Source organism: Heterodontus francisci, chromosome 9 (genome assembly GCF_036365525.1).
Source record: "Heterodontus francisci isolate sHetFra1 chromosome 9, sHetFra1.hap1, whole genome shotgun sequence".
Taxonomy (NCBI): domain Eukaryota; kingdom Metazoa; phylum Chordata; class Chondrichthyes; order Heterodontiformes; family Heterodontidae; genus Heterodontus; species Heterodontus francisci.
In genome coordinates, this window is record NC_090379.1 from 53,755,947 (window position 1) to 53,771,792 (window position 15,846).

Genomic DNA, 15,846 nt, shown 5'->3' on the forward strand with positions numbered 1-15,846 from the left:
ATATTTTATATTTTTTCACCCTTTTACATATCTATAAGAAAAAAGGCAGTATGAAAAGAACTACCTGTTTTTCAATCACAAAAGGCAAAACTATGCTGCAAGAAGCTCAGATTTCTGATTATCTGTGACTAAATGACCAAATTTATACATGCAGCCTGTTTTTCAAGATATGTCTGAGATCATCACCAGCTTGGGGTCAGTATTGACCCAAATCTTATTTGGACTAGCCATATTTTGTGCCCAGAAGAGCTAGGTTTTCTGTGATGACTATCTCACTTCTTGACCCTCAAGGCCTCACTGCCATCTCCAAGGCTCTTAAGGAGTGTATTGGAACACTCATTATTTGCCTGGATGGATGTAGTTACAACATCACTCAAGAATCTCTACACCATCCAGGATAGGGCAGACTTCTCAACTGGCTGCAAGTCACTGGAATCAGAAGAACCCGAAACGACATGTGGAAAAACGTTCTTACACGCGTATTTAGGATTTGGAATGCACTGCCTGATACCATAGTGGTTACAGATTCAATACTAGCCTTTAAAAGGGAATTGGATATAAGTCAAAATTGCAGGGATATGGGGAAAGAGCAGGGGAGTGGGAAGAATTGGATTGCTTTGGAAGAGCTAATGCAGGCTCGATGGGCCGAAAGGTCAAGTTCTGTGCTGAAGTATTCTATGATTCAATATCCACACTCTGCATGTCTACAGACTGTGGCTGCAATATGTAGTATCTACAGCATGCACTGCAGCAACTCACTAACCTTATTTCGATAGCATTTCCCAACCCTGTGACCTCTACCATTGAGAAAGACAAGGACAGCAACATCATTACCTCCAAGTTACACACCCTAATTTGGTCACACATCACTCTTCCTTCATCGGTGTTGAGATTAAATCCTGGAATCCTTACCTAACACCACCATAGAAGACTAATACCATAAGGATTGCAGTAGTTCAAGAAGATTCACAACCGCCTTCTGAGGGCAACTAGAGATGGGCAATAAATGCGGCTTTCCTGGCAATCCCCATATCCGAAGAACAAAACAATGTACCTGTATTGAATTTACATCATTGCCAAAATATAAAGACAGTCTCTACAGCATCAGTATTTTAACAAATTATTTTGTGCATTCCATTATGCTGGCTACAATCCTGCATTATTTACAGCTCAAAGTGATCCCATACTCCCTTCCCATAAGATTTATAAACAAAATGAATAAACATTCCTAAAACATGCTGCTAGATTACACACTTACATCCAGGTGCCTCTGGTTAATCTCATAGATAATCTCCAGATGTCTGGGTAGGAGTTTCTCAAAGAGGCCCACCGGCCAGCGTTCAAGGGCTTCAGGCAAAATGGTGTGATTAGTATATGCAAATGTATTCTTGGTGATATTCCAGGCCTGAAAAATGTTACAATTTATTACTACTCAAGGTATGTTCATTTCCGTTTCTAATCTGTAGTGTACACATTTTATGTTTAACAAACATTTTCAACATTCAATGTGCTTTCACAAAAACCTCAATCCCCTGCCACGCAGATTTTATTTTTTTGCCCATTAACAACCAACTATCATTGTGACATTCTCAAATGAGGCTGTCAATTCACATCAAATCAAGGGCACGTTTGTACTATGGAATCAGATCCACTAGAAATTGAGTTGAGACTGCCAAGACTTTTTTCCATTCGATCTTTTTAGGCTGAGGCACTGAGTCCAAGAAGAGCAACCATACTGGTTGAGATCATCAAACTCAAAACAGGCTCTCTGATTTGTACAGTTCAGTTACTTGCTGTTTTTAACAAATGAGCCATTGGGGAGTCTATTTTAACTGCATGGAAAATTTTCTTCTGGGAAACAACTGAATATATTAAGATGCTTAAATGCCCCCTTTATGGTCAGTTCTCTTGCATTTTGGAACTGTTATGCTTAAAAATAAGCTGCTTTTGATAACATGATCTGACCTGATCCCAACCAAGCTTCTCGATGTCCATTAAAATCCTCATTAACTCAGGAATTGCCAAGGCAGGATGAGTGTCATTCAGCTGAATTGCCACCTACAAACGGTATAAAGGGATTCATTCATATACAATTACATATAACTGCTTCTTTCTCATTACTTCACCTCTTGTAAGCAGAAAGTTATATTGTCAGTGTACAATATACATCAAATGACTTAGGAAGGGCTCATTACAGTTTAGGAACAGCACCACTCCACTAGACACTTTACAGTCTTCTGGTCTTAAGTTTCTTCAACAACTTCAGACCTTAACCATTGCCCTCATTTGCTCCCCTACTCTAAGTACTGGTAATGTAGAAGGGATGCACCAGAGAAACTGGTGATGGGGGCTGTTACGACCAGGTGACAAAGGTTTCTAGGGGTCTTTCTCAGCCTTCACCTGGTCTTATTGTAACAGGGTTTTTTTTTAACACACTGTGTTTTGAGCGCCCCCTTGAGGAATCCTTGTTCACCACTTTCCAATTATAAGACAAAGAAATGAGCATAAACAGGCTTTCTTAGATTTAAAGAAGTGAAACTTTATTAGATTTAAAATTAAACTCTAATTCAGTTAACACCTACGAATACACGCCACGCCCCACGCTAGCATGCATACGCGATTCACACATGCAAATAAAGACAGAAAAGAGCAGAAGAAAAATAGTGGAGAGGTTTGAGGCAATCTCTGAAGAGGGTTTTTTTTTTACTGTGCTTTGAGCTCACTGTAGTCCTTGATTGTAGGTAGTCTTGCTTTTCGTTGGGGACCAGCATTCTTCTTAATCCTTGTTCACTGTAGGAGACTTTTCTCTCTTGGGGTTTATGTGCTTTCAATGGTTTCCGAAGCTGGTGGGAGCGAGATGACAGCAGACAGGAAAGAAGTCTTTTCAGTCCAGGAGCAAACAGCTGAGATCAGTTCAAAACTCTGTGGCAAGTTCAAATTCAAAAAACTCCAACAGCCAGTTAGTCATGAGACTAAACTGGTCTGACCACGTCTGTTTGTGTATTGGGGGAGCAGGGACTGGTTCCTTTGTTCCAGCATTGTCTGCTAGTATACAAAAAATGTCTTTTTGACGAGGGGCCTGGCAATTTTTTGTGCTTGGCCCTCTTTTCTTCCCAGCAACAATTTTACGTTTAATGTCCATGTGGCGAAATTAAGGTGCCTCATTCTTGGCCGGTGGGGGCCTGCATGACACCTCCACACCCAGGGGAATGAAATGCGATTTGAAAAAAAAAGGCACATTTCATTAAACGGTTTGAGAGAAATATAAGATACAGAAAGAAAAATCATGCATTTCTCTCATTCATTATCATTCATAGAGTCATAGTCATAGAGAGATACAGCACTGAAACAGGCTCTTCGGCCCACCGAGTCTGTGCCAACCATCAACCACCCATTTATACTAATCCTACATTAGTCCCATATTCCCTACCACATCGCCACCTTCCCTCAATTCTCCTACCACCTACCTACACTAGGGGCAATTTACAATGGCCAATTTACCTATCAACCTGCAAGTCTTTGGCTGTGGGAGGAAACAGGAGCACCCGGCGGAAACCCACGCAGTCACAGGGAGAACTTGCAAACTCCGCACAGGCAGTACCCAGAACTGAACCCGGGTTGCTGGAGCTGTGAGCTTCATTCATCAATCTTAAAGCTTATTAAAAGTGTCTTTTCTGGGTGCCAGTGCTGCTTTAACTTCTCCTGTTTTGGCATCCCAGTAGCCATGTGGTTCTTTGGGGAAGCTTTTCTTCAGTTTGCCCATTGCCATGACTGCCTAGGGCTTTGTTCCTGTCGAGGTCATTTTTTTTTCAGGAGAGTTAGTAGTGGGCGGGTCTATCCTGAACTCTCTCTCAGTGCTTTGCTCAGTCATGCAAAAGCGTTTGCCTTCAGGGGATGGGTGGTTCCCTTTTCCTTTGACTGTGGGGGAGGATTCTTTGTTAATCTATCTTTTGTTCTCTGGGACATTCCTGCCTGCAGGTATGTGTGCAGACTTGACTGCACTCTCCTGTGGCACTTTGACTAGGTGAGGCATCACACTCACAGTTTCCCCTCCCCCTAGAGGTCTCTCTTTGTCTCTGTAGGTTCCTGCAAATGCTGTTAGCGACTCTGGTGGGGTGCTTCTCAAGTCTGCATTTACATAGGAGGATGTGGGGTCTAACAACATTTTTTGGGGTTGGCTAACTGGACAGTAGCAGTTTTCATCCGGGATTCCTCCCGGACTTCCTTTAACCTGCCCTCTTGGTCACTTTTTCCCCTTTCTCTTTCTAAACTTTTGCCAGCCGAGTGCCTGCCTGTCCCCTTTTGTTCTTGGTGGGTGTCCCTGACAGTTCGCCAGCCCTCTGCTGGAGGGTCCTCCTAACACCGGTCTGGAAGGAGAACTCCATTTCCTCATCAGTACCTCATTCTTTAAATAGTAGCAATCTGGGACTCCCTCTGCTTCACTTTCAGACCGGGTAGCCTGTGCTAACTCTCACAATACTGGGTCGGCTCGCTGACCCTCACCTAGGGAAAATCCATTTAATTCATTCGCTGGGTCTTCTAACTTTCCAAAGAAAGTCTCGAACAGGCAGACCTCATGGTCATCTGCCTGCAGTGCCAATGCAGTCTCTGTGGGGCAGCTGATTTGATCATGGCCTGACCCACTATACATTCAGGGACACTGCAGGGGACCGTCTCCTGCCACTGCCCTGTCTCTCTGACCTTCTGCGGTCTTTCTTTCAATACTGGGTGTGGGGGGGGGGGCTACCACCTTTGCCCCCGCCAGATCATTACCTAGGAGCAGGTCAACCCCGTCCACAGGCAAACTCGGGATAATCCCTAGGGTCACCGGTCCTGAAATTAGGTCACACTCCAGGTGCACATGGTGTACAGATACAGGCATAGGCTGCCCTCTAAAACCATTCACCACCATCTTGGTGTTCATTCCACTCTCTGGAGGCGGGGGGGTGGGGAAGGTCAGGCCTTTTCCCAGTAAAAGGGATCTAGTGACCCCTGTGACCCTGAGAATCACTATGGGCTTGCTTGCCCCACTCGAAGGGTATGGGGTTATTTTCCCTTCAGACACAATACCCTGATAACCTTCAGGAATCCTATTAACTTTTCCTGCACTGGCTGTAGTAAGCTTCCTGGGTTGCATTCTTACTGCAGTTAAAGCCACAGCTTGTTCTGTTCTTTCCATCAGGGTCCTGTCTTCACTGAGCGGGTATGCCCTGATTAACCCTACTGTTTCCAGCAGTCAGCTTTTAAATGCCCTGCCTTATTACAATGGAAGCTCACAGGTCTCCGGGTCTAACTCTTGCTCACAGCACCTTCCTTTTTGGCTGGAGGGCCCCCTATGTTTCCTGCTTTCCTTTCTCTCCCAGGATTGCCTGGGTGTAGATCACCTTCCCACCCTTTGGGCTGCATTTTACCAGAGATGGTTGGGACTTTGCCACCAACGTAAAAGTCGGTGGCGAACCCGCTTCCGCCTAGACCGGGGATCTGACCCGCATTGTACAGGTCCCCGGGCTTTAAGTGTCCTGAGGCGGAACTTCCACCCATCTGAGGGAGGAGGTCCCGCCTCAGTGAGCTGCCAGCCAATCAGCGGGCCACCGGGAGCGGTGGCCACTGCTGGGACTGCAGTCCAGCCAACTGAAGAGGATGCCATGGAGTAGGGATCCAAGGTAGGTTTTTGATGCCTCGTCGAGGGAATTGGGCGCGCCCCAGCGAGGCAAGGGTTGTCGTTTGAGGGGAAGGGGGGGGGCTTCTTGGGTCCCGGGGTTGGGTTGGGAGGCGGGGGCGCCCCTCAATTGGGCACCCTGTGCCCGACTGCCATGGCACCCCCCACCCCCCCCGGCGCGCGGAACGGATGGCAGCTATCGCTGGGCGGCCTTTCATGTCCCCAGCATGCCCGCTTGCCACAGGTAAAATACCCATGGAGGCAGGTGAGGGCCCTTAAGTAGCCGTTAAGTGGGCACTTAAGGGCCTAGATTGGCCTTATGCGGGCGGGATGTTTCTCCCCCCCCCCCTCCCCACCCTGCCCGACCACTGTAAAGTTGGCCGGAGGTGGAAGCGGGGCAGGAAGGCCTCCCGCTCAATTTTACGCTGCCCCACACCACCAGCCGACCCGCTGGGGCTGTGTAAAATTCAGCCCTTTGTCCTTTTCGGATTTCTGGGGGGATTAGGAAAGGTTCTCTCCCGGGAAACCAACTTAGAAATTAAAGCAAACTCATTGGCCAGAACGGCCGCTTGCCAGGCTCTCTGGACCTGCTCCTCCTCGACATGGTTCTTTATTGAGAATGGGAGAGAGTTTTAAAATGCCTCTAAGAGAAGTACTTCTTTGAGAGTCTCAGAGCTGAGCTGTATTTTTAAAGCCCTCAGCCACTGGTCAAAAGCCACCTGCTTACTTCTTTCAAACTCCAGGTAAGTTTGATTAGTTTGCTTTTTGAGGGATCTAAACTTTTGGCGGTAGGCTTCGGGTACTAAATCATATGCCCCAAGGATAGCATTTTTGGTCAGTTCATAATGTGAAGAACTCTCATCTGGCAACCAGTAATAAACCTCATGGGCTTTTCCAGTTAGCTTGCTTTGTATTAAAAAAGACCAGGTCTCAGCTGGCCATTTTAGCTGCCTTGCCAGTTTCTCAAAAGACACAAAAAATGCATCCATATCTTCCTTATTGAATTTTGGAATTAATTGAATGAGTTTCAGCAAGTTTGTATGCAGCCCTGAATCCTGCTCCTCCATATTGGCCATGCTTTCACTCGGGGTATTCTGTTGCCGCCCCCCCCACACCCCCCCAGTTAACTCAAGCCACCTCAACTTTCTTCACATTCTTTCCGGAATATTCTTTCTTTTTCTCTCTCCTGCCTTTCATTCTCTTCATGTCCCTTTTGGAAGGCTCTCTCTTTCCTCAAATTCAAGTTTCCTCTGTTCCAATTGTATCTTTGCTAACACTACCCTGTCGGAGTCTGCTTCTAACCTTGTTTCTGCCTCTTCAAATTCAGGGAAAAATGGTTGGCCACTAACGTGAGGAGTTCAGACTTCCCAGCCTTGCCACTTACAGTGATCCCACACTGCTCAGCCATTTTTCTCAGCTCCTCCATAGACAGTGCGTTTAATTTATCCCAGTTACTTCACCCTGGCTTGGAAAGCTACTCGCTTCAGTTGCAGACATGTTAGTATTCAAGCACACACAACTACAAGAAAACCTGTTATTTTTTTTTGATTGGGAACAATTTGGCTTCCCATTTCCAATTTCCCGTTTGTCTGTGGGTAAAATTCCAGATGCTAGCACCCAAATTTCTGTTACAACCAGGTCAGAAAGGTGTCTAGGCGCCTTTCTCAGCCTTCACCTGGTCTTACTGTAGCAGGGTTTTTTTTTTTAACATACTGTGTTTTGAGCTCCCCCTTGGTGAATCCTTGTTCACCACTTTCCAATTATAAGACAAAGAAATAAGCATAAACAGGCCTTCTTAGGTTTAAAGAAGAAAAGTGAAACTTTATTAAATTTAAATGCTAATTCGGTTAACACCTACGAATACACATGATACGCACATGCAAATAGAGACAGAGAAGAGAAGAAAAATAGTGAAGAGGTTTGAGGCAATCTCTGAAGAGGGTTTTTATTTACTGTGCTTAGAGCTCACTGTAGAGTCCTTGATTGTAGGTAGTCTTGCTTTTCGTTGGGGCCCAGTATTCTTCTTAAACCTTCTGATGAAGGGTCACTGACCTGAAATGTTAACTCTGCTTCTCTCTCCACAGATGCTGCCAGACCTGCTGAGTATTTCCAGCATTTCTTGTTTTTATTTCTTCTAAATCCTTGTTCACTGTAGGAGACTTTTCTCTCTTGGGGTTCATGTGCCTTCAATGGTTTCCGAAGCTGGTGAGAGTGACATGAAAGCAGACAGGACAGAGGTCTTTTTAGTCCAGGAGCAAACAGTTTTCTGAGTTCTGTTCAAAACTCTGTGGCAAGTTCAAATTCAAAAAACTTCAACAGCCAGTCAGTCATGTGATAAACTGGTCTGACCACATCTGTTTGTGCATTGGGGGAGCAGGGACTGGTTCCTTTGTTCCAACACTGTCTGCTAGTATGCAAAAAATGTCTTTCTGGCGAGGGGCCTGGCAATTCTTTGTGCTAGGCCCTCTTTTCTTCTCAGCAACAGTTTTAAGTTTGATGTCCATGTGGCAAAATTAAGGTGCCCCATTCTTGGCAGGTGGGGTCCTGCACGACAGGGCAGTGCGGCTTGTGCCTGGGATGGGGGATTCCCTATCATTACATGGCTGTGAGGGTGCTCTGTATTCTTGGGTCTTACCTGCCTTTCTTCTGCCCTCCCTAAACTGTACTGAGCTGGTCACATGCTGTACCTTTGAGGCCATCCAAGAAGAGAATCATTGAACAAAGAACAGTACAGCACAGGAACAGGCCATTCGGCCCTCTAAGCCTGCGCAGATCTTGATGCCTGCCGAAACTAACACCTTCTGCATTTCCGGGGTCCAAGTCCCTCTATTCCCTTCCTATTCATATATTTGTCAAGAAGTCTCTTAAACGTCACTATCGTATCTGCTTCCACCACCTCCCCTGGCAGCAAGTTCCAGGCACTCACCACCCTCTGTGTAAAAAACTTGCCTCGCACATCCCCTCTAAACTTTGCCCCTCGCACCTTAAACCTATGTCCCCCAGTAACTGACTCTTCCACCCTGGGAAAAAGCTTCTGACTATCCACTCTGTCCATGCCGCTCATAACTTTGTAAACCTCTATCATGTCGCCCCTCCACCTCCGTCGTTCCAGTGAAAACAATCCGAGTTTTTCCAACCTCTCCTCAGAGCTAATGCCCTCCAGACCAGGCAACATCCTGGTAAACCTCTTCTGTACCCTCTCCAAAGCCTCCACGTCCTTCTGGTAGTGTGGCGACCAGAATTGCATGCAATATTCCAAGTGTGGCCTAACTAAGGTTCTGTACAGCTGCAACATGACTTGCCAATTTTTATACTCTATGCCCCATCCGATGAAGGCAAGCATGCCGAATGCCTTCTTGACTACCTTATCCACCTGCGTTGCCACTTTCAGTGACCTGTGGACCTGTACGCCCAGATCTCTCTGCCTGTCAATACTCCTAAGGGTTCTGCCATTTACTGTATACCTCCCACCTGCATTAGACCTTCCAAAATGCATTACCTCACATTTGTCCAGATTAAACTCCATCTGCCATTTCTCCGCCCAAGTCTCCAACCGATCTATATCCTGCTGTATCCTCTGACAATCCTCATCATTATCTGCAACTCCACCAACCTTTGTGTCGTCCGCAAACTTACTAATCAGACCAGCTACATTTTCCTCCAAATCATTTATATATACTACAAACAGCAAAGGTCCCAGCACTGATCCCTGCGGAACACCACTAGTCACATCCCTCCATTCAGAAAAACACCCATCCACTGTTACCCTCTGTCTTCTGTGACCGAGCCAGTTCTGTATCCATCTTGCCAGCTCACCTCTGATCCCGTGTGACTTCACCTTTTGCACCAGTCTGCCGTGCGGGACCTTGTCAAAGGCTTTACTAAAGTCCATATAGACAACATCCACCGCCCTTTCCTCATCAATCATCTTCATCACTTCCTCAAAAAACTCAATCAAATTAGTAAGACACGACCTCCCCTTCACAAAACCATGCTGTCTCTCGCTAATAAGTTCGTTTGTTTCCAAATGGGAGTAAATCCTGTCCCGAAGAATCCTCTCGAATAGTTTTCCTACCACTGACGTAAGGCTCACCGGCCTATAATTTCCTGGATTATCCTTGCCACCCTTCTTAAACAAAGGAACAGCATTGGCTATTCTCCAGTCCTCTGGGACCTCACCTGTAGCCAATGAGGATGCAAAGATTTCTGTCAAGGCCCCAGCAATTACTTCCCTTGCCTCCCTCAGTATTCTAGGGTAGATCCCATCAGGCCCTGGGGACTTATCTACCTTAATGCTTTGCAAGACACCCAACACCTCCTCCTTTTTGATAATGAGATGACTGAGACTATCTGCACTCCCTTCCCTAGGCTCATCATCCACCAAGTCCTTCTCCTTGGTGAATACTGATGCAAAGTACTCATTTAGCAGCTCGCCCATTTCCTCTGGCTCCACGCATAGATTCCCATCTCTGTCCTTGAGTGGGCCAACCCTTTCCCTGGTTACCTTCTTGCTCTTTATATATGTATAAAAAGCCTTGGGATTTTCCTTAATCCTGTTTGCCAATGACTTTTCATGACCCCTTTTAGCCCTCCTAACTCCTTGCTTAAGTTGCTTCCTATTGTCTTTATATTCCTTAAGTGCTTCATCTGTTCCTAGCCGTCCAGCCCTTACAAATGCTTCCCTTTTCTTTTTGACTAGGCTCACAATATCCCGTGTTATCCAAGCTTCCCGAAACTTGCCAAACTTGTCTTTCTTCCTCACAGGAACATGCTGGTCCTGGATTCTAATCAGCTGACGTTTGAAAGACTCCCACATGTCAGATGTTGATTTACCCTCAAACAGCCGCCCCCAATCTAAATTCTCCAGTTCCTGCCTAATATTGTTATAATTAGCCTTCCCCCAATTTAACACCTTCACCCGAGGACTACTCTTATCCTTATCCATAAGTACTTTAAAACTTATGGAATTATGGTCACTGCTCCCGAAATGCTCCCCCACTGAAACTTCGACCACCAGGTCCAGAATGGCCCCATCCCTAGTTGGACTATCTACATACCATTTCAAGATGCCCTCCTGGATGCTCCTCACAAATTCTGCCCCATCCAAGCCCCTAGCACTAAGTGAGTCCCAGTCAATATTGGGGAAGTTAAAATCACCCACCAGCAGCAACAATGTACAATGCGTTGACAGACCTTCAAAGTAGAATTTACACGATTGCAGAGAAATTCACTGGCCTCTCTATTAAGATAAATAGGACCTTCCCATCCACTCTATCCTGGCCCTTCACAATTTTGTACATCTCAATCAGATCTCCCCTCAGGCTTCTCTGTTCCAACGAGAACAATTCCAGCCTATCCAATATAATAAAAGCAAAATACTGCTGATGCTGGAAATCAGAACCCCAGCCAATCCAATCTTTCCTCATAGCTGCAATTTTCCAGTTCTGGCAACATGCTTGTAAATCTTCTGTATACCCTCTATAATGCAATTACATCCTATCTGTAATGAGGTGACCAGAACTGCACACAGTACTCAAGTTGTGGCCTAATGTTTTATATAGTTCTAGCATAAGCTCCCTACTCTTATATTTTATGCCTCGGCTAATAAATGAAAGGATTCCATATGCCTTCTTAACCACCTAATCAACCTGCCCATGTCCGACCTATTCCCCGCTCTTTTGTCCTCACCCCGTCCCCTCCCTCCTAGAACTGCGACAAGGTTCTCATTGTCCTCACCTTCCACCCCACAAGCCTCCACATCCAAAGGATCATCTTCCACCATTTCCGCCACCTCCAATGTGATTCCACCACAGAACACATCTACCCCTCCCTGTCAGCATTCCAAAGGGATCGTTCCCTCCGCAACACCCTGGTCCACTCTTCCATCACCCCCAACAACTCGTCCCTTTCCCACGGCACCTTCCCATGCAATTGCAGGAGGTGTAATACCTGCCCTTTTACCTCCTCTTGCCTCACAATCCAAGGCCCCAAACACTCCTTCCGGGTGAAGCAGTGATTTACTTCCTTCAATTTGGCATACTGTATTCGCTGCTCACAATGCAATCGCCTCTACATTGGGGAGACCAAACGCAGACTGGGTGATCGCTTTGCGGAAAACCTCCGCTCAGTCCAAAAGCATGACCCCGAGCTTCCTGTTGCTTGCTACCCTGCTCTCATGCCTACATTTCTGTTCTTGGCCTGCTGCAGTGTTCCAGTGAACATCAATGCAAACTCGAGGAGCAGCACCTGATCTTTTGATCACGCACTCTACAGCCTTGTGGACTGAACATTTGAGTTCAATAATTTCAGAGCATGACTGGCCTTTTTTATATATTTTTAAATTATTTTGTTTTATTTTTTAACACTGTGCCTGTTTTTCATGTAGGCGTGTTGCATTTTCCAGTGTCTTGAATGCTCTGGTGTCACCTAATTGAAACTTGCATTATTAAGAGCATCCCTGGCAGCAATGTGAGCAGCTGGGAGGGAAGGGGGGTGGCATCACCCTCCTCCCCCTGTGAATCATCCGAGGAGGATCTGAACTCTTAAGCTTGGCTCCTCCTGAGGATCCAAGCTTTGCTGTTATGCTAAGTACAGCAAACCGGGACCATTCTGGAGACCCTGACTGGTGCGTACTCCAGATCTTTCCTCTGCCTCTTCAGCATGCTGATGGCCTGTTCAATCACACATTTGATATGGCATTCACTGTAGTGCTGTTGGGCTTCAGTGGTCAGGTTTCTGATGGGTATCGTTAGCCAAGTTTGCAGTGGGTATTTCTTGTCGTCTAGCAGCCACCTCTTCAGGCTGCTTCCAGGTACAAAGAAATCAGGGAGCTTGGACGGCTGCAGAACCTATGCATCATGGCAGCTGCCTGGAAATGTTGGGCACACCTTCATAAAGAGATCTTCTTGTAGTTGCACACTAGCTGTGCATTGATGGAGTTGAAGACCTTGCAGTTGATGAATAATCATGGTTGTTTTGAAGGTGTCCGGATTGCCACGTGTGTACAATTGATGTTACCCTGCTCCTGTGGGCAGCCAGTCAGAGCCACAATACTGAATATGCCCACTCATTCTGACTGGCATCATCAGTGGCAAAGTTGACATAATTGTTGGCCCTGGCAAACAACTCATCTACCTTATACATTTACAGCTGATCGAGAAGTCCTACATGTTTGTGGCAGAGTCCTGGAATGATCCATAAACTAAAAACGTTGAGGGTGGTGGAGACTTTTCCAGCCATTGATTGCACATGGTTGCTAGGTCCAAAAGGACTCAGGTTTTCTTCTAGGAGGCTGCAGATGCTTGACACCAACTGACATGACATTTTGAGTCTCCTGAGACACTGGTATTCAGACATGTCAAGGAGACTGACCCTCTGCCTATAGACCCTATTTGATAGGTAGAGCTTCCTATGAGCTGCACCTCTCTGCTGGTCCCCTGTCTGCTGTGCAGCTACAGGTCGGTGAGCAGGCTGCTGAGCATGTTTTGTTGGTCATCTTGATCCTCATCTGAGGTCCAACCTAAGGCACCATAAGCAGTATTCATTATGAGGTAATAGAACAAACCTTTGAAGTGTAGAAATTAATCTCTAAATTATACAAAGTTATCTCTCAGCAAAAGTATTGTGAACAAACTCTTTCCCACTAGCAGGTAAGAAAGCAGCTGCGAGTACAGAATATTAGCATCTTTGACTGAGATTGTTTCAGTCCCTTCAATTACCATTGTATACTTGCCTTGGTCCCACTGGTGAGTTTCAAAAACCCCTTGAAACCCATAGACCTGACATTAAAGTGAAAAATGGTGTCAATATCGCTCTAATTGAACAACTAGCCGAAGGAAATCGACAGTCCAGCTTTCCCGCAGCGGCCTGCACATAGGCAGTCTAACACGTTGGAGTCAAAGTGCAAGTTGGCAGGTTGGAATGGGGCTCCCGACGCACTGTCAATTTTGCCGATTTTAACCTCCCACCAGCTCTTGCTCTTTCACATTAATATTCAGCCCTTTGTTACCCAATTGCATGAATCTTGACTGTTATAGAGAAACAGCTTTTTTCCCCCATCTCAAAAACTATTATAACTAATAAATAAAAATGTTCAAAGTGAATGAAAAAATGCAATTCTGTTTAATGTTTCCATAATTTTTCTCCTCAGTTGCTTGTAACAGTGTCTTGGAAACTAATCTTCAATTTCTGGAGGCTCCAGGGCAATTCTGTAGGGTTGGCAACACTATATATAATTTAAAAACCATTGTTCAAATTCTTGCACTAAGACTGATACAATGTTGCAAGTTATGTCTGTTACAGGCTGGAAAGAGGAATAATTCAAATTTTAACAATGTGATTGGTTCAGTTTGTATATGACTGGCAGTTTCTTTTCAAATTCGAATGCTCAAATATTCAAAATCCAATAGTCCTAGCAACTCTTTTCAGGATATTAAAAAGGTATAAATTGAGAATCAACTTAAAGATTCTGTGAAAGGCCCAGCCCATTTAAAGATCCTAAAAGAAAAACATTATTTTACATTTCCAAGAAACAATTTTTAATATTACTGTCTCCTACAGTGATCAGAAATTCAAAACAAAAAAAACTAAAGGCTAGGGAATTATTTGTAAAGGATTACCTTAGTTATTAGAGTTGTAGGGCTATGAATTAGGTTATGCCATTTTTGGGCTCGAGATTCAAGAACGGCCCACACCTGTTGCTATAGAGGTAGGCAGCATGCAGATTTGGTGCTGTCTTTCAATTTACCTGACTGTAATGTTGGTCTGAGCAGGGCCTGTGTTAATCTGTTAATTGTGTGTCAATGGTTTGATTATTTGCAGGTGAAGGGTGTTAATTGGGGTCTTAGTTGAGCATTTATAAGCAGACACTCACTGAGACTAGTGGAGGGTTTTGACTGAGGAGCTACATGTTTGTAATCCTTTTGCTCTGCACAATAAAGGTGAAACTGAGTAAATATATGCTCCAGCATTATCCTTCCATAGCAAGCTTTCTGGAATTTAACACCTGCGCTGCTGGCTGCCTGAGTGCTCAACAGCAGGCTGAGCTTTGTAGGCTGATAGGACATGGTGCAGCCAACCTACTTTTCTTAAAGACAGTCTGTTCCTCTTAAAGGGAAGCTGCACTGAATCACAGAAGACTGCTGCTGAATATTATAGCTGCAATTCTGATGAAGGAAACTGGAATACCAAGACAGACAGAGAGCTCTCAGGTTCACGGATGTGGTACTGGAGGCCTTAGTGATGGAGGTGGACAGAAGGAGAGTCAATATGGTTCCATCAGGGGCCAAGAGGCCCTCGAGGACCATCCTCAAAGGGATTGGAGCAGATGGCCAGGGAGGTCAATTCCCGCAGTCTGGTTCTGAGGACCTGCCAGCAGGGCCCCCAAGAATCTAATGACCTCACGTGGGTGGTCAAGGTCAGTGATTGCATCTTCAAATGACATTTCCTATCTACCACACCACCAACCTCTCATGCTGCTCAACACACCACATACTTATCACTTACCCATAAGCAGTCCCTGGCACTCAGGACTCACACCTAACATCCAGATAGTCTACCTCACCCTCATTCTAATGATGCCAGCCTCATACCCAGCTCCCAATGCTTCCAAATACCTCCAGCTATTCTGCCCGTGGCAGGCATATTACCCAAACATAGTGGAACAGAAACACTGACATTCTGCCCTCTTTCCTGCAGGAGTAGGTAGCACATAATAGAAGGGAGCAGAGCAGAACCTATGAGGGACAAGGACACCTGCAACTCCTGAACCCTACGGAGATGGTCCTCCACATCATGAGGCTGGCTGCAACAATACCTGCAACATTGAGAACACGGAGAATGACAGTATGTTTGTGCCAAATGCCCCTTCTCAGCTTCTGCTATCTGGCATGATGAGCAAAGTGCTGATGGTGTGACTATGGACATCTTTCTTTCCTCCCCACCATCCCAACTTTCCCCTTGCTGATTTCCTGTTTTAGACATCCAAGAACTATTGCCTGGCCAGCCACAGCACACCAGAAGGAGGAGGAGAGAGCAACAGCACAGCACTTATGAAGAGGTCCTGTCAATTGATTTGACAGTTACAGCCATCATCTCAGATATTGGCACTGCATGTACCTTTAAGGCAAACATATAGAGTTGGATTCTGCACATGGTGAGTCACCAAGCACAAGTGGGCTGCAGGCAGG

The 15,846-nt window shown here is 45.6% G+C and overlaps 1 protein-coding gene across 1 annotated transcript in view; it reads right to left on the bottom strand.

Moving 5' to 3' along the window:
- Window positions 1-15,846, bottom strand: part of pygl (phosphorylase, glycogen, liver) — a 171,013-nt gene that overhangs the window by 65,431 nt on the left and 89,736 nt on the right. Inside the window, exons 9-10 of the mRNA XM_068038311.1 lie at window positions 1,966-2,058; window positions 1,259-1,405 (exon numbers count right to left, since the gene is read on the bottom strand). Of these exons, the coding sequence (XP_067894412.1) occupies window positions 1,259-1,405; window positions 1,966-2,058 (240 nt within the window). The remainder of the gene's footprint in view (window positions 1-1,258; window positions 1,406-1,965; window positions 2,059-15,846) is intronic.